The sequence below is a fragment of the Mandrillus leucophaeus genome, unplaced genomic scaffold (genome assembly GCF_000951045.1).
Source record: "Mandrillus leucophaeus isolate KB7577 unplaced genomic scaffold, Mleu.le_1.0 Scaffold569, whole genome shotgun sequence".
Lineage (NCBI taxonomy): Eukaryota > Metazoa > Chordata > Mammalia > Primates > Cercopithecidae > Mandrillus > Mandrillus leucophaeus.
In genome coordinates this window covers 429,592-455,511 of record NW_012106130.1, presented here as the reverse complement: position 1 = coordinate 455,511, position 25,920 = coordinate 429,592, and the positions used below count along the sequence as shown (strand labels likewise).

At 36.5% G+C, this 25,920-nt stretch overlaps 1 protein-coding gene across 2 annotated transcripts in view; it reads right to left on the bottom strand.

The window, feature by feature from the left end:
• Window positions 1-2,865: 2,865 nt before the first annotated feature.
• WAC (WW domain containing adaptor with coiled-coil) overlaps window positions 2,866-25,920 on the bottom strand; it is a 97,002-nt gene continuing 73,947 nt past the window's right edge. For both annotated transcript variants that reach the window (XM_011998339.1, XM_011998340.1), the window contains 7 exons: window positions 15,524-15,769; window positions 13,114-13,236; window positions 12,020-12,168; window positions 9,491-9,609; window positions 7,809-7,998; window positions 6,424-6,551; window positions 2,866-4,315 (listed from right to left, as the gene is read on the bottom strand). In XM_011998339.1, the coding sequence (XP_011853729.1) occupies window positions 4,246-4,315; window positions 6,424-6,551; window positions 7,809-7,998; window positions 9,491-9,609; window positions 12,020-12,168; window positions 13,114-13,236; window positions 15,524-15,769 (1,025 nt within the window). In that variant the 3' untranslated portion in view covers window positions 2,866-4,245. The remainder of the gene's footprint in view (window positions 4,316-6,423; window positions 6,552-7,808; window positions 7,999-9,490; window positions 9,610-12,019; window positions 12,169-13,113; window positions 13,237-15,523; window positions 15,770-25,920) is intronic.

Here is a 25,920-nt window from a genome sequence, read left to right as displayed (position 1 = left end):
CTGTACCGATTTCTATCACGAGCTTTCTAGGCAGAAGAAATGCAAACCCACAAGAGACTGCAGTGATGAAAACGTGGCAATAATCAGGGGCTTGAACGTGCAAGCCATGGTATGAGCTCTGGGTTTTGTTCTGAGTGTGAATCACTGCAGGATTACGTACAGAACGGCCTGGTGTCTACATTTCACTCTGCTGGCTGGAGAATAGATTGTGTATGTGTGAAGGTGGAGTGGAGAGAACCTTGGAAGATCTGAGTAGAAGCAGAAAGGTTAGGAGGTTGTGGCAGGGAGTTGCTTCAATGATCGTGGATTGGACTAGAGAGGTAAACATTAAGGAAACATTTTCAAAGACAGCTTGTGGGTCTTGATGGATTAAATATGGAGTGTAAAAAAAAATAAAGGATGACTTGATTTGGGTTTTGGGCAACTTTAACAATGACAGTGTCAGTCACTAAAAAACTGAAAGTCGACAATAATCTAAGCACAAACCATGAGTTCTTTTTGACGCACATGCCATGTTAAGGAAAGCATCTAAGTGGACTGTTTTTGGGAACTCAGAGAGATCAGGGCTGGAGACAATCTGGATGTAAAGTATAAAGTAGCACATGAATGGGATTTTTAGAGCCAAGAGCCTAGATGAGATCATCCAGGTAGGCTGCACATCAGGGCACTATCAAAGGTCATGATCAGGAAAAGGAGGGTACCGCAAATTAGAGCAGGACCTAAAGAGTCCCAACTTTATGCCACAATTTTCACTAACATGTTTCAGAGACTATTGAAACACACCGACTGATTAAAATTTTAGCAGTAATCTGTATTTTAAATTTCCTTACTCAAATACAAATTATGCATTCTAAGACTTTCAAAACAGTTCTGAAATAACTGCACAATATAGTCAAAACATATTTATTACTTTTCAGTGTCATTTTGTACACTCCCGTACAAATACAAGAATATAGCTGTATTTACAGGTATTGAAAAGAAATCTGTATATTCAAACCCAACATCTAAATACAGTAGCTGGAAGTCCTGAACTACAACAGTTCCGGTGCGCAGAGTGAATTATTTCCCGCATTGCCTTCTCCCCTTTAAAACAGTTCCTCAAAGACACGGTGGTTTTTGAACATAATAAACTGTTTTGGAAATGGGTAACAATTCCTGGCAAAGTTTCAAGAACCTCCTTCCCAAGATTTTAGAAGTGTGAAACGTAAGATTTAGAAGGAAAATAAAACTACTCATCTGGGCTGTTAAAAGAAGCATAATGTCTTGAAACACGGCTGAAACATGTTTTCAGTCTGGAATTACAGTCGTTTTAAAATCAGGTTAGACAAGTTAGAGAAATAAAAAGCGTAGGAAAGCTGGATCTTCAGGGGAGTCTCTAATCTTCTTTCATCAAACATATTGTTACAATACCACGACATTTTAGAAGTTTGACTAGAGACTACTAATCTTTCAAAACGGGAGAAAAAAAAGCCACTCAAGAAGTTCCCTAGAGGCTATTCAGTATTTCTAATTATCTGAACCAAGGTACATGTTGAAATCCATGGCCAACTAGATAAGGAAATTCCAGTCCAGAACATTATGCTTGTTTTAATAGTTATTCCTATTCCCTAGTTAAGGTTAGGAGCTGGATACCATGTCTGTATTAAGGTGCAACATTTAAAATATTTCCACAAAATTTTGTTTTCTGTGTTTAAAAATTCACTACTGGCCGGGCGCAGTGGCTCACGCCTGTAATCCCAGCACTTTGGGAGGCCAAGGCAGGCAGATCGCCTGAGGTTGGGAGTTCGAGACCAGCCTGACCAACATGGAGAAACCCCACCTCTACTAAAAATACAGTATTAGCCAAGTGTGGTGGTACATGCCTGTAATCCCAGCTACTCGGAATGCTGAGACAGGAGAATCGCTTGAACCCAGGAGGCGGAGGTTGCAGTGAGCCGAGATCAGCCTGGGCAACAAGAGCGAAACTCTGTCTCAAACAACAATAATAATAATAATTCACTACTAAGAAATGTCAAATTAGGCGTTTTCTCCTAAATCTATGTGACTAATACATTTAGGGATGTAAACTTAAAAAAAAAAAAACGTAGCTACACAGACCAGTAGACTATTAGCAAATCAAATTCAAATTTACCTAAATCACATTGCCATTTGATCAGGAAACATTTGCCTATTACAACAAGCTGCTCACTTCTTTCCAGAAAAGATACAATAAGGTTTCTAGCTTAACACAGCTCTTTGGGGTTTCATTTACATGCACTAATTCAATTCAGCATATGTTAACAATCTCACAGAGGTATGAACATGACAATAAATTAATGACATTTGTCTTACAAAGTACTCTTAAATTATAGGAAAATATCAGCTTCCAGTATAAGATTTTAATTCCTTTTAATTACACTGGAACATTTTTGTATTTTAGAAAACACCAACACTATCGCTTGCAGTTAACTTTTTGAGTTACTGAAAAGCCTGAACATTTAACTTCCATACTTTAAATATATGCTTAAAGCACAAGAACAATTTCAAAATTTATGTTAGCATCTGAGAATGTAGTAACATTGACACTGATATCTAAAATAAAAAATAAGCCCTTGGTGCTGGCAGTTTTGGAAGCACTTATCTGCCCCTACAGAAAAAAAAAAAAATCACCAGAAAACTCTAAACCTATTAAAAAAAGAAAAGAAAAGAAAAGAAAAAACACCTTTCTAAATCAGATGGCAAGATTTTGAGGGTAAAAGATTTTTTGTGGGTGATTAAGTATTTTTTTTTCCATGCAGAAACCCTTGTGATTTGATACATTACTGGCAGTGTGAAGCTAAGGCCATGTGACTAATATTTTAGCAAAGGAAAAAAAAAGTCAGGTAATTTTATAGTAGCAATAGTTTCTTTTTTTATTTTAATATACTTTAGGAAACAATATACAAAGCTGCGCTTTCCTGCTATTTTCAGATAACAGCAGGAAGCTCCAATTACACAAATTTAGCGTTTTGTGATGGCTAAGAACAGCAGTCAGCACCAGACTTGAACAGTTAGCTACAACACAAACATCCTTCCAAATGAAATGTAATAGCAAGACAGGTAAACCAGGGTTTAACAAATGACAACCACTTGGGAAGTGACTTAATCATTCTTGTTGAATTTCTTATTTCATTAAATATCTTATACACAATTTCCTGTTAATACGTTTTAAACAAAACCTCCCTTAAGGAATTATTTCAATAAAGTATAAATATTCAACAAGAACAGTTCGGATAAAGAATCCCCAGGTAGTTCAAATTCTAATGTGCACTGACCGAAGGAAAAGAAAAATAACAATTTTTGTTTGTTTTAACATGTTTATTACAACAGATACAATTCACATCTGACTAGCTCCGTTTCCTCTTTCCCCTCCCACAACCATGTTCATTGGGCCATTTCCTTATATTTGAGCAATCAATGTACTTTAAGCACACATGCCTGTCCAGCAGTACTTTTAAGTCCATTCTTACGGGGTGCAAATGGATTTCAATAATTTATACAAACAAGTAGGTTATGCTCAATCACTGCAATTTTAAGCTACTGTACACAGGAATGAAAAGGTTATAGAAAAGTGCCATAGCAACAGTGCCTTAAGAAAGGAGATAAAGAGGAGCCTTAAAAAAATGGATAAAATCAGAATTTCAGAGGGAAATGGAACACACGGGAAATGAAACACATTTCTCTGCAAAACAAATGGAGAAGCACTGCTCTTGATCAGGTGCAAGTGTGGAAACAGTTGTTTCGTATTTTGTACACTGCCCATATGGTTCAAAAATAGTATCCTTAGACACAGATCGCCTGGCGCTTCCACTGAATTTTTGAAAATGCAAGATTTCTGAATGATAAATTAACCCCCCCAATTTTTTTTTTTTTAAAAAAGCTAATTTTGCAGACAGGTTTACATGTAAAAGGCTAGGTATTTAGCCACCTCAGCATGGATTAGTTTTGGATGTCTAAGCTCTGTTACACATGGCTTCCCATGGCTTCACTCTACAAAACATATTTACAACGTGAAGGATACATCTACAAGAAATCTACATTTCAAGGGTTTTACAAATCAATCTTGTATCTTTCCCCTGAATTGACTCTCACAGACCCTATCCCCTTGTCATTTCCTTTGCCCACCTTAACGGTCCAAAGTCTACTTAAATGCAGCTCAAAAATGTTAAGACTGGGCAACAGATTTACAGTTCCTGTTCTCAAAACCATGTGCAATTATTCACATCTTCACACCATGAAGGAATTCTGATTTTTTAGCTTTTCAAGTTCCTTAATTTGTTGTCTCAAAAATAGTATCCTGAAAAATAAAAGCAGAAATTAGAATCTGTGTATATATACAAATATTACTGAAAACCCAAACTTTTATAATTACAATTTTTTAAATTAAAATAAGTGATTTCTGCCAGGCGCGGTGGCTCACGCCTGTAATCCCAGCACTTTGGGAGGCCGAGGTGGGTGGATCACCTGAGGTTGGGAGTTCGAGACCAGCCTGACCAACATGGAGAAACCCCGTCTCTACTAAAAATACAAAATTAGCCAGGCGTGGTGGCACATGCCTATAATCCCAGCTACTACGGAGGCTGAGGCAGGAGAATTGCTTGAACCTGGGAGGCAGAGGTTGCGGTGAGCCGAGATTGTGCCATTGCACTCCAGCCTGGGCAACAAGAGTGAAACTCCATCTCAAAAATAACATAACATAACATAACATAACATAACATAACATAAATAAAATAAAATAAAATAAATAAAATAAAATAAGTGATTTCTAATTAAGGCAAATTTTTTTTTATAATTTAACTATAAATTAGTTTATAGTTAAGACAAAGTAAATATTTAATACATAATATCTATTAAAGTATCAGAATGGTGAACGGATATTTTAGTTTTCTAATTATTTATTTATTTATTTATTTAGAGACAGAGTCTTGCTCTGTCGCCCAGGCTGGAGTGCAGTGGCACGATCTTGGCTCAATGCAACCTCCGCCTCCCGGGTTCAAGCAATTCTCCCTGCCTCAGCCTCCCGAGTAGCTGGGATTACAGGCACACACCACCATGCCCAGCTAGTTTTTGTATTTTTAGTAGAGACAGGATTTCAACACGTTGGCCAGGCTGGTCTTGAACTCCTGACCTCAGGTGATTCGCCCGCCTTAGCTCCCCAAAGTGCTGGGGTTACAGGCGTGAGCCACTGCGCCCAGCCTTTTCTAACAATTTCTTAATAATTCCTTTGGCTATATAGACTTAAAATTTATTACTTTATAAACCGTATCATCACAAAGAAAGCAGTAGCTATTATACATGAAATAAACCTATACTGCACGTTTTCTGGCCCACTATATAGTAAAGAGTAGAATTAACCAGGTGTAAGAGATTAATCATTTAGAAGAGCAATTCTCAATGTAGATGTAGGTACATAAAAATGAAGCCAAAAACCAAAAATTGAAACACACAAACCCCACAGTTACCCAGATTCCCATGAATGTAAAAATATTTCCTGTTTTTACTCCTCTCTTCTGGGAACTATAATATTTATTGCCTGTAGACATGAATTAGGCATAATCAGGCTGGCTTGATATTTGACTGTATATACTGTTTCCTAAGATGCAATAATGAATTCCTAAAAGTAGAATGATGTAACAAGCCAAAATGAAGTTTATGTTAGAATTACTTTCAGAGCAATCTGAGAGTACAAGAACCCAAGTTGTTACTCAAAGAGTACCTCTAGATATTTTAGTAACTGTAAATAAACTTACTTTTTCAAGTTGTACTATAAACTCCATTTGGTATTTACTAAATATTTATGGTTTCTTGACAAGATTAACTCTACCTGTAACTCTGTGACTTGCACAGACAGGACATAAAGCCATTGCCAAGTCTGTCCTCAATTCTGTAATAGGCATTAAAAAAAAAAATACCTATGCTATTATTATTGTGACGTAGATATTCTACTTGAGTGAAACACTAGATCAAGAAATGCGACACAAGAGTTCAGGTGAAAAATACTGAGACAGCAGATACACTAAACTTGCTAGACAAATTCTTTCTATACTTTTCAAGAGATCTATTGGTGATGCAAGGACAAATAATCAGAAATTTCCATGGAAACACTCTCAGCAAGAGAGAACATTTATAATTAGTTGTGGTCAATATTTCATTTTTTTAATATATTATTGCAGCTTATGGAGTTATGAGAAAAGTCTAATGAAGCATTCATCATGGGTTAAGAGAAAATCGACAGGCTTTATCTATCACGAGGAATATTAATAACTTATGAAAATGCAATGATAGAATGTGATCAATGTATCAAAGAGAACTTTACATTTCATAAAATGTCATTTACATTCTTTAGTTCGATTTAAGAATCATAATCCTGAGCAACATAAAAACGTATTTCAGGGAAAGACTTACCTTTGCTCTCGCAAAGTTGCTTGAATTTCACATACTCGGACTAAAGATCTTAAATTTTTTAATTCAGTACAAATTTCTGACATGTGAATAGTTCCCATGTTATGCGCTTCTTCGCGTAATCTTGATGCCTGTAATGAACAAAACATAAAATATAAACATTAACATACACAAAATAAAACATTACATTTCTGAGTAAAATTTTGTATTTAAGATTAGAGAATAATCCTTCTCCCTTAAATACACAATAATGCTGGTGAATCTAATGGGGAAAATTAATTTAAGAAACTGTCTGTAAGGGTGGAAGGTACTTATTTTAGTTTTTCTCTTCCAAGTTGGAGAAAATAGGATTTCCAATCTGAAGCTAATACAGCACTAAGAAAGAATGACGCATAATTTGTGGTTAATAAAAGATGCTGGGTCAGCCAAAGAGACTGTCATTTCTGCAAGTTCAGGAATTAGGTATTGATTCAAGAGCCTCACTATACTCCTCTCTATGGTAAGACACACGACATATTCTCTGTAAACTTTCGAACACCCTAGATGGTCAGTTATCTGATAAAAAGAGGCAAATCAACAGTAACTGGAATGTCCTAAGGTGTCTCACCCCAAAGCAAAATAAAACATTTTGGGGGGGGGGCGGGGGGGGACGGAGTCTCACTCTGTCACCCAGGCTGGAGTGCAGTGGCGCAATCTCAGCTCACTGCAACTTCTGTCTCCTGGGGTCAAGTAGTAATCCTGGTGCATCAGGCTCCCGAGTAGCTGGAATTACAGGTACATGCCACCACGCCTGGCTAATTTTTGTACTTATGGTTAGAGATGGAGTTTCACCAATGTTGGCCAAGCTGGTCTCGAACTCCTGGCTGGCCACAAGTGATCCACTTGCCTCGGCCTCCCAAAGTGTTGGGATTACAGGTATGAGCCACTGCACTTGGCCAGTAGATTAACGGTGCTAACGGATTCTGAAACTATCAGAGCAGCTGAGTGGAAAAAGTACACTGGCTTTAAGCCACCACTGTGTTAATGGGGTGACCTTGGGATCAAGGTTTTATGGACTATTTGGTCTTAAGGACTTCAATGGCAAAATGAGAAAACTCTATCTACACTGCTTAGCTGTTTTAAGAAGTAGAGAAAATAAATATAAGGCACTAAGCACTGAGCTAACTGCTGAGTACCTGACAACAGGGGCGATAATTATGTTAAAATATTTTGTAAAACCAAAAAAGTTACCTTATATGTCAAATATTTTTTAAATGACTACAAAGTTAGAGATTTGTTATTTTAAGTATTGCTTGAATTCAGGGGTCTACGTTAGATTTTCTAGAAGTTGATTAAGTTCTGTTTTGCTAATCACCCAAAGGTAAAATCTAGGCTGTACGTTAACATACCTGCTTCTCTGCATGATCTGCAGGCCATCCTTGAACGTGTTTTATGAGATTTTCACTGAAGTGTGCTGCTAGTGCAGGCGTTAATGAACACGTGGATCGGGCAGAAGAATTCTGTGGTACAACTGTTGCATTTGATGCATTACTACTATTAGAAGTATGATTGGGACCAGGTGAAGGACTTCTCTGGCTACTAGAAAACAGAATTGAACGTGTAATATGTTTAAAAGTAGTTTCTGGGTATGCTTATCCTATAAACTGCATGTTAGTACCTTTTATTAACTTAAAGATATCCAAATTCCTAAGAAAAATTTGTTATTTTAACATCAAATAAAGAGAATTAACAATCCAAAGTATATTATTCCTCAAAACACTTTAGGGGGAAAAAGCCTTTTTAACACGACTGTCAGAGTCTAATGTAAACTGTACTCTCCAAATCTGAGAGCAGAACCTGTTAATTTTGTGTACCACAAACACTAATAATATAACTAAAAAATGGTCACATTTTAACAGCTATAGATATAATGCACATCTGAAGACTGTCTCATATACATCTAGGTAAGGGGAAAATATATATTGCCTTTGTTCAATGTCAGAACTGCTGAATCAGAGGGTGAAATAATGTGAAGCAAAATACAAACATTTTGTTGGATAGCACTGAGCAAGCATAGTGGCAAAACAAAACCAAAAAAATAACACTCTGAGATTGTTTATCTTCTTTTAAAACTGAATGGTTTGGGCCAGGGTTGGGGATATGGTGGCGAGAACCAAAAAATTTAATCACCCAAGTTGATCTCCTACCTGCTTCACCAGACTTGGCTCTGAATGAATTTCAGTTATTTCCAAAAACTAAATCTCCCAAAGGATGAAGAGTTTTCATCACTGAGGATATTTAAAATAATACTGCAGCCTCTAAAAACAATTTAAAAGAAGAATTTCCCAAAAATGTTCTGAGCAATGGCAACATTGCTGGAGTAAGTAGACAGCTTCCCAAGGTGATTAGTTTGAAGGGAACAACTCTCATTTGGAGGTATAAGTTCTGAAATGCTTGTTTAGAAAACAACAATAAAAACAACAGTTCAATTATTTTGCTACCTCATAGCATGAAATAAAAAATAGGAAAATCAATCAAATGAAAACCATTCATTCAACAAATGTCATTTCAAGTTGTGTTGTTAATGAACAGAGAAAAGTGCTAACACAATACAGCAGTATAGAACTATCTAAAAGTCATCTGTATAGGGTCACAGTTAAGCTACTGGGAAAGCCTGACATACACGGGAAACATCGGCCCAAGTTTTAGCTAGGAGACTTTGGCTTTCATCAATATACTCAAACCAAAACTGCTATGAGGAGGTTACAAAGCAATGTAATTCCAACAAATATTGTAAAATCATGTGCCTTTCTGGTACAAGTATCACAAATCTTTACCCCATATATTCCACTGTGTAAAATTTTAAAGAGCCACTTTCTTCAAAATAACCCGGGCTTTACTACTAGAGACAATAACCTACCTCTTGTATACAGGTTTGTCTTTGTAAATTTTACAACATATAAGCCTACTTTAGAGTATTCATGGAGTTTAAAGTTGTTATATTTTACAGATACATCTTCAAACAATGCAATATACCAGTATACTATCATTAAACAAAACAATGTGGTCTCAATATACAATATCGACCTACCTTGAGCGCTGAAGACTTCGAGGAGAGACAGGTTCATGACCTTGCTGCTTGTCAGCAGTTACAGGCTGCTGTGTGGCTGACTGTGACACTGGTCCTTGCTTAACTACTGGAGTACTAACCTGAAATGTCAAAATCTGGTGAGATGGTCTCCAAATCTAATCCACATCTCTCCCCTCAAAATCTAGGTAATCGTCTTAGAACATGTAAAATATGGTGTTTTAAAGAAGACTGTCAAGTTCTAAAACTTCGATATCTCATTTCTTTGTAAAAATGGCCCAAGGTCATAAAATTACTTCCCTATCAAACCAGTGTAAGAAACTAGCTCTCCTCCTTTACAACTCAGTTTTCTTTCCAATACATTATTATCTCTTCTGATTTGTTACTTTTATATCAATAAAAGTAAATATGTATGCTACCACATCATACACATATGGATGCTTAGATTTTAATGACATGGAGAAACAATGTGATTCGGCTATCAGAAAATGAGTTATGGCCCATATAAAGTTCATCATGAGTGTTTTTCAAAGAGATGTTACTCTACAGAGGTAGACTGAAGTCCATGATTGCCAATCAGGATACATATTATATTCAGAAGCCACAGAGAGAAAATAAGCAGTTTAAAATATAAGCTCTAAATTGAGGCACAAAGGCAGATGGAGTCCTTTGTGATAAGCCACACCTCACTGCTGTTTTTCTTTTGGTGGGGTGAGGGGATATGATTAATAATTCTCCCTAACAAATCTGGAACGTCCTGCTTAACTTCTGAATATTACCTATCAATTCTAGTCAAGTCTTATAAAGAACATTTTAGTAAGCACTAAAAGCTCAAATGTTCAATTATTTTAAAAACAACTTGAAGTTGTTTTCGGAACACAAAAAACTGATAGCTATCTGTTTAAAGGACTTTTTTTTTTCTTCGAGACAGGGTCTTAGTCTGGTTGCCTAGTCTGGAGTGCAGAGTGACGTGATCTTGGCTCACTCCAACCTCGAATTCCCAGGCTCAGGTGATTCCCCCACCCCAGCCTCCTGAGTAGTACAAATTGCCATGCCCAAATAAGTTTTTGTTGTTGTTGTTTTTTAAAGAGAGAGTTTCGCTCTCTCGCCCAGGCTGGAGTGCAGTGGCGTGATCTTGGCTCAAGTGCACCTCCACTTTCCAGGTCAAGTGATTCTCATGCCTCAGCCTCCTGAGTAGCTGGGATTATAGGTCTGTGCCACCACGCCCAGCTAATTTTGGTACTTTTAGTAGAGACTGGGTTTGGCCTGTTGGCCAGGCTTTTTTCAAACTCCTGGCCTCAAGTGATCTGCCTGCCTCGGCCTCCCCCAGTAAATTTTCAAATTATTTTTGTAGAGATGGGGTCTTGCTGTATTGCCCACGGCCTAACTGAATCCTCCTGCCCTGGCCTCCTAAGCGCTGTAATTATGGGTGTGAGCCACCGCGCCCAGCCTGCTTAAAGGAGTTGAAATGCTCAGTTTACAAGTGACTATAAAACCAATACTGCCACTTATTTCACTTTTAACCACTATTTACTATACTCTTAAAATATCACTCTGAAGAAAAGTTCTAAGCTCCAAAAATAACATATCTTTTGCTGAAACTCACATTTTAATTCTTTCCTCCTTAAAATACTGGTGAATGATAAGGAACTGCATGACAAACTAACAACTGTAACTTGGAATTTTAAAAATCAATCTAAATTGACCCTAAAACATGCATTGATCAATGGCCAAGGTAGGGAAGGGATGAACAAACGGGAAGACTTAAAAGCTGACCAACCACCTCTTTCAAGTTGTATTTCAATGCATTTTTATTTTTGGGCTGCTGCTTAAGATCTTACAAATAATTATTTGGCATTAAAAAGTTTGAAACAGCCCACTGTTTCAAAACTACTCAAAAGAAATTCCCCCTATATTTACCATTTAGCCCAGAAATTTTCTAACTGCACCTATGGAGCCAACCATGTGAGATTCTGCTGGGACAAATACAGGCCATATAAGCTTAGTAAAATGGGTCCCTGTATTCACAAACACCTAGGTTTCAAATTCTGACTCTACCACAAAAACTAGACTTAACTGAGAGTCTGATTTTCTTATCTATTAAATGAAGCAAGTGATGCTCATGATGTGAAAGTTGAACATACATTAAGTTCTTAGCAGAAAAACTGCCTCATTTTTGAAATACAAATATGGCAAAGTTGCTGGAAAACATGTTCACTCATGTCTTTTGGAGTCTGAAAATTCTACAAATATTAAGACTCACAGTATACCCTCTTTATCTCACTCTCCATGTGACAAATCCCAAAACCATTAGGGAACAGACTCAGATGGTGTATTAAAGCAGCACAGATTCAAAGCCCCCCTCTATCCCTCAGTGAACTGAGAAATTCTAGGCTGCATCTACTATCATACCTGTCATCCATTCCACCACTACACCTCATTCTCATAGAGCTTTTTCTGTAACAGATTCTAAAATGTTATTGATTTTCCAAAAGTAGTTTCTTTCCCAAATATCCCTCAAAGGTGACATACCTTTGGCTGTGATGAAACAGGAGGAGTACTGATCAAGGGTTTGATAGGGACTGTGTTAGTTTGAGGTGTGCTTATTCTTGGAGAAACATATGATCTTGGGGATGACGCATCAGACGTTAAAGACATCGGAGACTGATTAGATGGCTGGGCTGTAAAAGAGGGAAGCAATTAATTTTAAAGAAAAACAAAACAAAACAAAAAAACTAAGTCCTTTGTAATATATGTGGTAACAATCTTTGTATCACTCTAAACCCCCCACCCCCATATTACCCAGAGAACACTTATCGGAATAAATCAGAATCTGACCTTCTCACTGGGCCACACTGACTAAGTGAGCTGTGTGTTCAGAGGTAAGCACACCCAGTGTGGCCCACTCTCCTTTATGTGGCTGGAACAGGAAGCTAGGCCTGAACCTATTCTCACATGGAAGGCCTCCTCACCATCCTTATTTCTTCTTTCTTATTCTACATTTAGGCCCAGGTATCCCACGCAGTCTCCTGCTCATGAGGCTAGCCAGAGGGTTGCAAGAGTCTTTGCACCATTATACTTCCATTCCAGACAAGGCATTCCTGCTGTTTATCAGCTTTCTGACAAAGTGACCCTTTCACTTCCCATTTGCTCCTACGTGTATCTCTCTCCATTTGGATACCTTCATGAAGAGGGATATCTAATTCAAGGCAGAAAATGAGCATTTCCATATTATCCAGTCAAAAAACATCTAACGTCAATCTGAACCAAACTTCAACTCTTCAAATACATGCAATGTTCACAAAGATATATGGCATATCATAGTTTACTTTCAGCTTTGGCATAAAAAAACTCATTAACAAAGTCTGAATTAAATGCTGTATTAAATAATTACAGATTTGATGGCAATACCTTAAGACAAATGTCAAAACTTGCTTCATCTAAAAAGAAAGGAAATAAAAATACTACTGTATATGCCAGTGTTACCAAAAAAAAATTGTAGCTAATCTCTTAAAAAACAAACAAAAAAAAAAAAAAGAAGAAAAAAACTACATACAAAAAGGGTTATTAATTCCAAAACAAAATCAAGATACCACTGTAGAGATATCTAAGATGAGTAAGAATACCTTGTGTAGACAGCTGAGCAGCCTGAGAAATCAGAGACGTTATGTTGAAAGCAGATGGTCCAGCAGTAAGAAACTTATGAATTATAGACTGCAGAGAGGCTTGTGTCACAGCTGCTGTAAGAACTAAAAACACATTATTTCATACATTCGTATAAAAACAAGAGGCTTATGTGGCATTAGTAACAACTTGACAAGGAAGAGAACCCACAAGAAACTGGAATATTTCAACCTAGAACTCTCAAAATAAAAGCCTACTAGGAGTAATACAATGGGTCCCAAGATTTGAAACAATCTGAGGCAGAGAAAAAGAAACTTAATGGGTTTACAATAAAGGTAAACCAACAGAATTTCTTTTACACTAATAAATTAAGATGATCACCTGAACAAAGTCTCTCTACAAAATTGAATGAGTGTTCATAGGAACTTCCAATTACATCAGAAACCTATTTGTGAGTGTTCAGTATATGAAATTAACTGGATAAACGATTGCTATTTCAGATGACTGCCTTTTTAGACAAGCTGGCCATTCAAATCCTACATCAAGATCCACCCTAATAATCTAAAAATGGATAAAAAAAGGGAGTATTGGCTGGACATGGTTAGCTCACACCCAGCACTTTGGGAAGCCGAGGCGGGTGGATCACCTAAGGTGAGGAGTTTGAGAGCAGCCTGCCCAACATAGTGAAACGCTGTCTCTATCAAAAATGCAAAAAATTAGCTGGGCATCGTGGCAGGTGCCTGTAATCCCAGCCACTAGGGAGGCTAGGGCAGGAGAATAGCTTGAACCTAGGAGGCGGAGGTTGCAGGGAGGCGGAGGTTGCAGTGAGCGAAGATTGTGCCACTGCACTCCAGCCTGGGCAACAAGAGCAAAAACTCCATCTCAAAAAAACAAAAAACAAAAAACAAACCCACGTATTTAGAAATACCATGTATTTTTGATGTGTTAGATATTTTATTATTGACATTAACTATTATTTCTTCAAGCATTTATTCTGGAGACAGGGTTGTGCAATCACAGCTCACCACAGCCTTCACCTTCCAGGCTTAAGTTATTCTCCCACCTCAGCCTCCCAAGTAGCTGCAACTACAGGCGTTCACCACCACGCCTGGCTATGTTTTTGTATTTTTAGTAGAGATGGGGTTTCACCATGTTGCCCAGGCTGGTCTCAAACACCTGGGCTTAAGTGGTCCACCAGTCTCGGCAAGTGCTGGGATAACAGGCACGAGCCATGGCATCTGGCCTCCTCAAACTATCTAAAAGCCCCACTTTGCCTAAATGAAACATTTACCTACCATACAAGAGAACTGTGTGGTTAGAGAATAAAATAAAAATACAAACAAATTAAGGACAGTAAGAACAGACTAATGACCAACTAGCCTGAGATAGCTTTATTTTTAGGATAAGAACTTAACCACTTAACACTACTTTTAAGTATATTATGTGAAAATGTACACAAAAAAATTGATCATTTTATTTTTATTTATTTATTTTGAGATGGAGTCTTGCTCTGTCAGCTAGGTTAGAGTGCAGAAGCACCATCTCAGCTCACTGCAACCTGCGCCTCCTGGGTTCAAGCGATTCTCGTACCTCAGCCTCCTGAGTAGCTGGGATTTACAGGCATGTGCCATCACGCCTGGTTAACTTTTGTATTTTTAGTAAAGACAGCGTTTCACCATCTTGGTCAGGCTTGTCTCAAACTCCTGACCTCAGGTGATCCACCTGCCTTGGCCTAAAAATTGATCATTCTCAACAGAAAATTTTGCAATGCTCTTAGGAATTAACATGTGACTCTGAATAGTTTGCAAATTAAACTGCATCTATTTTTATTCAGACTTTTTCAAAGTGGCTGCCTAAATATTCTGAAACATAAATAGTATTACTGAAAAGCAAGGCTGGAATTAAATAATGCAATTCACCAGAAAAAAATGGCAGTATTTTATCTAGTACCCATCTCCTCCCTTCTCAGAATTTTTTAAAAGTGTTTTAAGTAGCTACCCGAATTCCTACTTTTCTAGTAATTAGCATATTTTAAATATTCTGAGTAATTATTTATACAGATTTTTTAGAAACATACCAGAAGTTTTTATACCAATTTCAACAAATGCTCTACTGTTTTGATGTAAAATTTCACCATAAACATTACATACATAGAATGGCTTATCTCCAGTAACTACCAGACGCCTAACAAGTATTGAAAAATATACACAAGATCCAAGCACCACTAACTCAATTATACTACCAATGGTCTTAAACTACAATGGATATAAATTTCCAAACTCAAACCAAAACAAAACAATATTCAACTATAAATTTCAAAAGAAAACAAAGACCATTCCTAAACTGAGGATTTTACTACTTACATAACTTTGCACAATGCAAATAAATTTTTAAAAACTTACGAAGATTTACCTTCATTTATTTTAGATATGTCCACATTAGAATTATTAAGCTGCAGCGTGGCTTGCAAAGCAGGAAGCAATTGTCTAAGAAGATTTGGGTCCTGAAGTAAGGGAGGTATCGGTGACTGTGGAACAGGAGAAACAGGGACCGCTGAAGCAGATGTTGGAGGTGCAGATGTGGGGTTCAGTCCAGAGGCAGAAGATGTGGAAGGAGTTGTGCAAGAATGTGATACGGATTTGTCTCCTGATGTAGATTCTAAATAAAAAGACAATAAGCCTGAAAAATTACTTGAATAGAGAAAATTAGAACAAACATCAAAAGAACATCTCTCATGTGCCAGGCGCCTAACATAAGTAATCTCATTTAACCCTTACACTGGCGCACACAGAGGATGCTCAGTAAACATTCAAGTGACTAGAATAATGATTTAGACATTTCTCACCCTACTTCGTAGGTAAGAAAGCTGAACAACAAAAGTCAGATAAACCTGAAGCCATAAAACCTGGTAAATCATATCCATATCTGATTTGAAAAGTACCAATCTGTCCACTAGCAACGCTATCTCAAAGACAATTATTTATTAACCACATATTCAAGTAAGCTTCCATTAGGATAAAGGGACAATATTATTCTACAGAATTTAATTTATATCTCATAAAATAAGGTGAAAAATGTTTATGGCCACAATAACAACCTACCTAAATATGACATTGGTCTTAACACAAATCAGGATAGGTACCAAGGTGGTTACAACCAGAATGGGCTAAAGACATGATGAGAAAAGACTTTTATACTTAATAACTGAGTTTTGTAACTACATACTTCCCTTCTGTAATTCAATATATAAGGCAATGAGCTACTTGTTTCAATTAAAGATTATTAAAATTTAAAAGGACACTTTCATAGTAAAAACAACCCACCTTACAGTATTTAGAAATAAAGGATGTATAAAATGTGCATGGAAAATTATTTGAAAGCTGTTGTTTCAATTATTTATATAGATTTAAAGTACCTGTAAGCAAAGCCCCAAGAGCACTGTTAACAGTATTTGACAAGCTAGTAACATAAATCCTGAAGATTCCATATCCTGAAGAAAAAGAACACTGCCAGCAGGACATGTCCTGCCAAATTTTTTAAAACTTACATTTAAAACAAAGCCAGTTAAAGGTAGACTGAACTTTCGTGCAGGTATTTAAGTCTTTAAAACTATTAGAGGAAAACACAGAAAGGTATCTGTAACACCAAGCAGAAGACGTGTCAAGTTACAAAAAGCAAAACAATTATATTCAAAGTGGTAATCAGAATATTTAAAGAACTTCTATAAGTCAAAAAAGACAAACTGTCCAATAGAAAAATGTACAGAAGACATTATTTCAAAGAAGGAACTTGAATGCCTAGGAAATTCAAGAAAAGATGCTCAACTTCATTATCAGGAAAATGTAAAATAAAGCAACATAACCCTTTACACTCACCATAATGCAAAAATTTAAAAGTTAGACAATACCAAATGTTGGCAAAGAGTAATGAGAACATTTACTTAACATTTCTGGTGGATAATAAATTGATACAACCACACTGGAAAGTAATTTGGCATTATTTAGAAAAGTTGAAGAGACAAACACTACATGACCCAGTAATTCCCCTTTAGGTACACATCCTCAGAGAAACTCAGATATATGTAAATCAGGAGAAATATTCAAAGACTATCAGAACAGCATTGTTTGCTTTATTTTAGCACAAAACTAGAAACGATCTATTTAAGATTTTCAAGATCATATATACAGTAATAGCAAGCTTACTGAAAACAGACTTGCCTATGAGTCTTTTTACACTACTATAATGCTCAAAAGAACTAGGGATAATAGCTCTCTAAAGTGTGGATCTTATACCTGATTTAAGTACGGTTCAAAAATGTGTTGATTAACCATGATGAACTCAGAAGGACTAAGATATTTTTATTTGTGTAAGGGTATACACTTTTAAAGGAGGGTGCTTGAATCCAGCAGACTGCCTATTATTTTCAGCTTTGCTGTTCTGGAGTCATAGACAAGCATAAAGAAACTCGAATAAAACGATAAAAGTTTTCCTTGTGAAAATTCTGCTGTCAGATGGATGTGGTGGCTCATGCCTATAATCCCAGCATTTTGTGAGGCTGAGGCAGGTGATTGCTTGAGCCCAGGATTTCAAAGACCAGCCTGGGCAACATGGGAAAACTCTGTCTCTACTAAAAATACAAAAAATTAGCCAGGTGTGGTGGCCTGCGCCTGTGGTACCAGCTACTTAGGAAGCTGAGGTGGGAGAATCACCTGAGCCACGAAGTCATGGCTGCAGTAAGCCGTGATCAAGCCTCTGCTATCTAGTCTGGGCAATGGGAGTGAGACCTGGTCTTTATTTAAAAAAAACAAATGAACAAACAAACAAACAAACAAAAAAACCCACTGCTGTCAGCTATTGTATTTTATGCGGCAATCAATTAGAGTCTATTAGCAGTATTCTCCAGATCGCATCCCTCTTAAAGGTTCTTTCACACACAATTTGGGGGCATCCTGATTAATATTAATAATGAAATACACTGTTTCTACTTACTGCATGAATTAAACTAGTACTAATATCCCCCTGAAATTATCTTCATTCTTTATTTCTGTAAATTTTCTTCTGCTTTTAACAGAAACAAGTTGGAGAAGAAAGTGCAAGGTGTTTACAACTTTATTTGATGCTACCAAATCTACGAGACATGAAAAATTAACAGAAGGGCTTAAAACTCCTTCAGTGTTGCTCATCAAGACAAGCAAAAGGGAAAATACTCCAAAATCAAAAACAAATACACATCATCATCAACAAAAAATAGCAAAAACATCCTTAATTTCTATTTAATAAGTTTATTTACCCCAACAATAGACTTCTTTTGCAGTTTTGGGGAATTATAGGTGAGTAGTGTGGAAATCAGTTGATCTTACTTAGTATTTATGGTACTGTTGGGCAAGTGACATCTCTGAAGGCCAGAATTTCTCTATGAAAAGGTTTGGTTTTATTAAACCTTCTAAGAAAGGTGTTAGTCCTCAACAGACTGCTCATCGGAATCACTTTTAAAGTTAAAAAACTAAACGAAACAGATACCTGGGCTCCAAGCCACATCTACTGAACGGAAGCCTGGGCATATCTAACAACTTGTAAAAGTTCTATGTGTGATTCTGGCACTACTTGCTGTTTATGCAAAAATAGACTGGAGAACCTCCAAGGTTCCTTTTAACTTTAAAAACAAAAGAAAAACAAAGCAAAAAAGAAAAAAATATAGCGCAACGTGGGGAACTGAGTTGAATAAGGATACAATCAAGGACAGAAGCAAAATCTTTTATCCAGCAGGTCTTCAGCATGCTGTATTTACACTTTATTGCTCCACTCACTCAACCAAAGACACACATACAAACGTCCTTTCATAGCATGTTGCAAGTTATTTACATATTTCTTATGTCACATGCCTCAATCTACATAAATAATACTAATAGCAGACTGAGTTTCATAATACAAACATAAAATGCTATTCTGAGAGGTAGTTTTTATAGTTTTATCACTGAAATATTATAAAAGGTAGAAGTTTTGTATTTAAAGTGTTGGTTGGGTGCCCCTTCCCTTTGGTTTGGAGTGCCCTTACTCCAAATCTAGCATATTACTCAGTATCCTTTATTACATAACATTTATTATCCCTCCTTTGTACTAGGAACATGAACTTCCTCAGGAGAGGAACTGTGTTGTACTTTTTTTTTTTTTCCTGAGATATAGTCATTCTCTGTCACCCAGGAGTGCAGTGGCGTGATCTTGGCTCACTGCAATCTCTGCCTCCCAGGTTCAAGTGATTCTCCTGCCTCAGCTGGGATTACAGATGCATGCCACCACACCCAGCAAATTTTTTGTATTTTTAGTAGAGATGGGATTGTGCCATGTTGGCCAGGCTGGTCTTGAACTCCTCGCCTCAACTATCTATCTGCTCATCTCGGCCTCCCAAAGTGCTGGGATTACAGGCATGAGCCACTGTGCCCGGCCTGTTGTACTTTTCTCTGTAGCCCTTGTAGAAAACAGGACTTGGCACCAAAATGGCATCAACATAAACTTGTTGCCTGGATGCCAGTTAATGACAGCATTCTTCAATACAGGTAACAGAAGCATGTACACGTGCATTTGCATTTAACTTCTAGGCCAATCATCTTTATTGGCCTCAAAACTGATAATGCTAAACAAACAAAAAAAAACTTGATAATGCTGGGAAGGTAGGCCTTATGCTTCCATCGACGTAACAGTCAAAGAAAATGATGAACAGCTCATTTTATGCTATATTCATAAAGCTAAATAACACTATGTAAAGACAAATTTAAGTTATTTTAAATAATCTTATAAAAATAACTCAAACCGCCTTTTGTAAACACAAAGGCAATAAAACTTTGGAATAATTTTTAAAAAACAGTGTATTTTTAGTATACAAATACCTAATTTTCATTAACATTTTCATTTGTCTGAAACCTTTTAGGCTAATTTGTTAGGATATGAGGCTAACATGCTTAATAACATGTTTTACATGTTTGCAACAAACTGAACATAAATACAAAATCCACATCTTTGAAAACAGCTAAACACAAATGAACTTACATAAGAGAGAATGCAGTGTTTCTCATTAACAACTCAGTTCAATGCATTCTTCTGCTCTTGAAGAGTATCAGCCCGACTCTCATTGCTTCAATGAAAACTTTTCCAAGCATTCAGGAAACCTAGACTACAGATCAAGCTCGTCCATGAGGCCTAGGACAGCTTTGAATGTGGCTCAACACAAATTTGTAAACTTTCTTAAAATATGCAATTTTTAAAAAAGCTCATCAGCTTTCATTAGCGTATTTTATGTGTGGACCAAGACAATTCTTCTTCTTCTAATGCGGCCCAGGGAAGCCAAAAGATTGGACACTCCTACTTTAAATGGTCTTTCATAATCACTTTTTGGTAATGGAATACCTGGTTTTAGCTCTAGTGTTGACTTGTGTGTGCCTATGATCTTTCAAAAGATATTTTGTGATCTCTTCCTAAGCTATTTTAAACCTTCCTTCACTCTCCCATTTGATATTTCTGTGCCTTGTGTATCTCTGACCAATTATTTGGTATGTGCTATAAATGTCACCCTTCAATTTTAAGTTGTAGGTTATTTGCTTTAAGAGACAACACTTCTTAATGCTTTGTAATTATACATAATTCACTTGTATTTCCAAATTCTGCTGGGGTGGGGGTGGGGGGTGGCAGCTTACCAAAAACTAGACACATACAAATCTGTTGCTATAACCTCTTTCTAGGGTTTAAATTATCACTTCAACTCTTCCTATAGGTACGCCTGTAAACTACTATAAATAAAGCCAAACTTTATTTCTGAGCTGAATTTTTCTGGTATCTCAAATCCTTTTCAATATACGGAAGATCTAAAATGATACTGGTAATAAGTGCATTTCTAATCATTACTTTCCTGTTGTGTTTTGACAGTTGCTCTAATACTGAGCAGGACAAGGGAACACGTGAAACTCAAATTACTGCTACAAAGGCAGCCTGCTTTATTTTGTAATAGTGGTGTTACATGGGAGACACAGAGCAAATTTTGAAGATGTATGTAAGTGTAGTAAGGAAAAAAACATAAAGTAGGTAGGTGACAACACCTAAATCTGTGACTTTAATTTTTAAATTCATGAGTATTTTTACTCATGTATCCTTCTAGATCTCAATGCATTTATAAATGTACATAAATACACTGATGTTTTATAATGAAGACAGTATCCTTTAACTTGTTTTATTCAACTGAGAAAATCTTCATACAAAAGATAAGCAATTTCCAACAGACATTGCTAAAGTGACATCCCATACTAGCAAGACCCACTTACACACTCCACATACTGTGCTTCCCAGAAACATTCCATTGTTGTCACTAGTCTCAAGAGTGAAAAATATCCTCATAGTAATCTTAATTTTCAACATGCACTAGCAATCTTTCTCTTGCATTGTTTTTATCCTGGTAAAGTATACACAGCATCAAACTTACTATTTTAACCATTTTACAAGTATAAGGCAATGTCATTAAGTACATCCACATTTCTGTGCAGCTATCACGACTATACGTCTCCAGAACATTTTCATCTTCCCAAACAGAAACTTAACACCCACTCCCACCCCGGACACCACCGAACAGTCCCTGGTAACTACTATTCCAGTTTCTGTCTGTATGAATTTGCCCATTCTAGGTACCCTTGTATATGTGGAATCATAAAATGTGTCCTTCTCCTCCTGGCTTATTTCATGTAATATTCTTAAGGTTCATCCATGTTGTATGTAGCATGTATCAGAATTTCACTCTGCTGATGAACACTTGATTGTCTCTAATGTTTGTCTGTTGTGAATTACTAAGAACAACCACATGTAAGCACGTTTGAGTCTCTGCCTTTCTTTTGGGTATGTATCTAGAAATGGAACCGCTGGATCCTACACATAATCCTATGTTTAACTTTTTGAAGAACATACAGACTATATTCCAGAGTAGCTGCATCATTTTACATTCCCACCGAAAGTACAAGGGTTTCAATTTTTCCACATCTTCCGAAACACCTATTTCCATTTTTTAATTATAATAGTCTTCCTAACGGGTATTAAGTGTTATTTCATTATGGTTTTTGAATTGCATTTCCTTAATGACTAATGAGGTTGAGCATCTCTTCATGTGCTTACTGGCCACCAGAATGTTTGTTTGCAGAAATGTTTATTCGAGTCCTTTGCCCATTTATGAACTATGTTGTTTTATGTGGTTGAGCTGGACTTCTACGTATATTCATTCATACCTTATCAACATACATGATTTACAAATATTTTATTTCATTCTATGAATTGCATTTTCACTCCCTTTGATGTACAAGTTTTTTAATACTGATGAAGTCCAATGTGCCTGTTTTTTCCTTTTGTTGCCTGTGCTTTGGTATTATATTTCAAGAAATCATGGCCAACTCCAATACCATTTAGATTTTGTTTCCTTCCAAGTGTCTTAGTGTTTTAGTTCTTAACTTTAGGTCTTTGATCCATTCTCAGTGAATTTTTGTATTTGGTGCAATTGCCCTTTTCTTATTTTCTGTTCATAGTCTTTGTCTATTGTTCCACTGGATTGTCTTTCTCATAATGCTTTGTATCTTTTTATGTATCTTCAACATATCTTGTTACCTATGTTTCAAGTATTTTCTCCTGTCTGATAGTTATCTTTCAACCTTAGTTTATTGTTATTAACTTTCCATAAAGAAGTTTTAAATGTGTTATTTGTGGTCAAATTTATTAATTTTTAAAAAGACAAATCCATTTGGGTCTTGATGAATATTTTCCTTACCCTCAAATTACAAACAATATTTCCTAATACTCTTTTGATCAGTTATTTCTTCATTAAGTTGACTAAACCTAGTTAAACTTAATGACTAAGACTAAATTCCTACACCAATGTATTCGATTATTCAATAAATATTTGAATAACTATGGCCAATCTTTATAACTTTTCATGAGTAGTAACCCTGAAAATTATTTTAAAGCAAATCAACTGAGTGCTACCACTGCCAGTTAATGACCATCTACATCAGCTCTAAGAGCCTAGCTTTAATACATACTGAAGTTTTTGACTTCATTCAATTGTCATTTAGTCTACAGATAGCATAAAAACAGAAGGGAATTTTACTTCAAGTGACTGACTCACACCTCATATTAACATGACTAGTCTGTCCTGCCCATTACATATGGCACCAGCATGAGAGTATGTGATTATTTACATACGTTCATACTGAGAGCTAGCTTGAGGTTACTAAATAGGTCTAATCCTATGGCTACTTTGTTTTGTTTTCACATTTATCTCTGCTAGTAAATCGTAATTCTAAATCACTAAATAAGGAACTTATTGAATAAGGTTATTAAACTCTCCTGACAACTTGGTCACAGCAAACAGTAAGGACCCACGTTTCCTCTTTTGTCACTTCACAAATCTGGAAGGGATGGCAGAGTTAGAGCAGGTTTAAAATGGCCACTGGGGAGCCAACTGATAAAACTCAGTTTTACATTTTTTTTTTGGTGTATCAGAGTTTCTCTTTTTATGGTTGTCCAATAAAGTGATCATATATAGATGTTCAAATGTTCCCCTAACAAACAAATATAGACCTAAATGGGGTCACCTCACTCCCTTGTTTCACTCTACCTAACATCAAGACTGTTCTCTGCAAAAGAAAAGAGCTCTGCAGCTTTCTCTACCCTTCTGACCACTCACACAGGCACAAACCTTGAGTTCACCTTAGGTTCTTTCTCTCAAATGACACACTGGCATCAAACAGATATAAATCCATTGCTGGTATGCTTTAACCGGATGCACAACACATATACAAACTTCTTTTTCTTCAAATACTTTTTTAAACCATGACCAGTGCAAGTGCTCCCAACTCTCAACACCTGTTCTTATAGCATCCATCTACAACAAATATTTACACATACAACATGGACGCCTATACAACATCCATTCCACACGTTGTATAGGCATCCATCCAACATTTACACACTGTTGTATAGGCATCTACAACAAACATTTACACACTGCCTATTATTTGTCAACCACTAGGAATAGAGCAGTGGTTAAGAAAGACAAAGACTCTGCTCTTGTACACAGCATCCACCACTGACAACTTTAGACAGAGCTCAGCTATACTATTAGTGCTTAACACCAACAGGCCAACCTGATTTGAACCATCAGGGCTTAATATAAATTATTTAATTGTTAAGAAAAACCTAAACAAGTAAAATCACTAAGTTGATGAGAAGAGTCAATAGAAAGCTTAATTTAAATAACATGGATGTCCCCGTTGAGGGAAAAAAAAAAATATGTCAAATAGACACTTCAGAAACACGAAGAACAATCTAAATGAACAATCTAAAGACTAAATGGAAAACAATCTGTAAAGATTACAGTTGCTATAAAACTTATCTAAGGATGTAACAGTCTTCAATTAACATACAAGGAGAAGTACTTGGAAAGGCTGCACAATTTCCCCTATATAAACAGATAATTCCATGGTAGGTAATCGAGTTTCTTCCTACAAGTTTAAGAATACTACATATAAATTAGGCACATAATGCTTGTGATTAGCAAACACACTTCGTGAAATTTAAACTCGAACCTACTCTGTCAGAAATTTTACATTACGAGCATCTGAACTGACACAGATGTGCTGTATGTTAGTCTTTCATTATATTTGGTTTTGAGGAAAGAACAGGGTTGTGGAGAAGCTGCCTCTAACACTACATGTTTGAACTGGGGTAATGTTTAGGCTCTTCATTTCTAAGACAGAGATATTACCACCTTCCCTCACAGTGTTGTTTTAAGGAATAAACTAAAATGAACATAAGACAATTAGCATCAAACTGCATAGGGAAGGGTTAGAAGATGAATAAAGTATGAAATACAGTAAAACATAATGTTGAGCCCTAAAGGGGATATAATCTAATTGAAAAAACTGAAATTACAATGTTTAAGTTTTGTAACAATAGAGTACTGGATTCAACAGGACAGCAATCAAAGAAAGAACATGTTCTATTTAGCAAAAGCTCAGGACAGGAAAGATAATGGCAAGTCCTAAGAAATGTCCAAGTTTGCAACAGATGAATTAGAGAATTAAGAGTGAAATGGGTGGAGATCAAGCTAGCAAAACAGACTGCAACCATCCTGTCAAGTGCTTGCTATAATCTTACTAAGTGTGGACTTTATCATTTGGATGTTTAAAAAACCACTAGAAGTTTCTAAGCAAGGAGCTGACACAATTCAATTTAAATTGTATAATGATGCCATTGTTAAGTGGATAGACTGGGTAAGAAGATAATCAGAAGATTATTTCAAGAGAACCTGGCCAGGCACTGTGGCTTGCACCTGTAATCCCAGCATGTTGGGAGGCCAAGGCCAGAGGACTGCTTGAGGCCAAAAGTTTGAGACTAGTCTAAGCAACACAGTGATTTTTACAAATTAACAAACAGAGAGAGATGATCTAAATTTCAGTAAGTGAAATCTCCACGAAAGATTTTTACAATTAAAAGAGAGAATCTGAACTTCAATGAGTGCTGAGAGAGAGAGCCCAAGATTTGTCAATGGGTGGGTGGGTGAGAATGTTTAAGAGTAAGGCAAAGTTAGGGAGAACAGTGTTGTCAATTACTGCAAATCTAAGAATAAATTGTGGGAAAGGGAGAAATTAGGGACACATTGTATTTGAGGATATGTAACAAATACTGAGAGTTTACACGTAGACATATAAGTCTGAACTAGAACTAAAGATTTGGTAGTCACAACAGTAACAAAATGACTACCAAGGAATATGGTGAACAAGAAA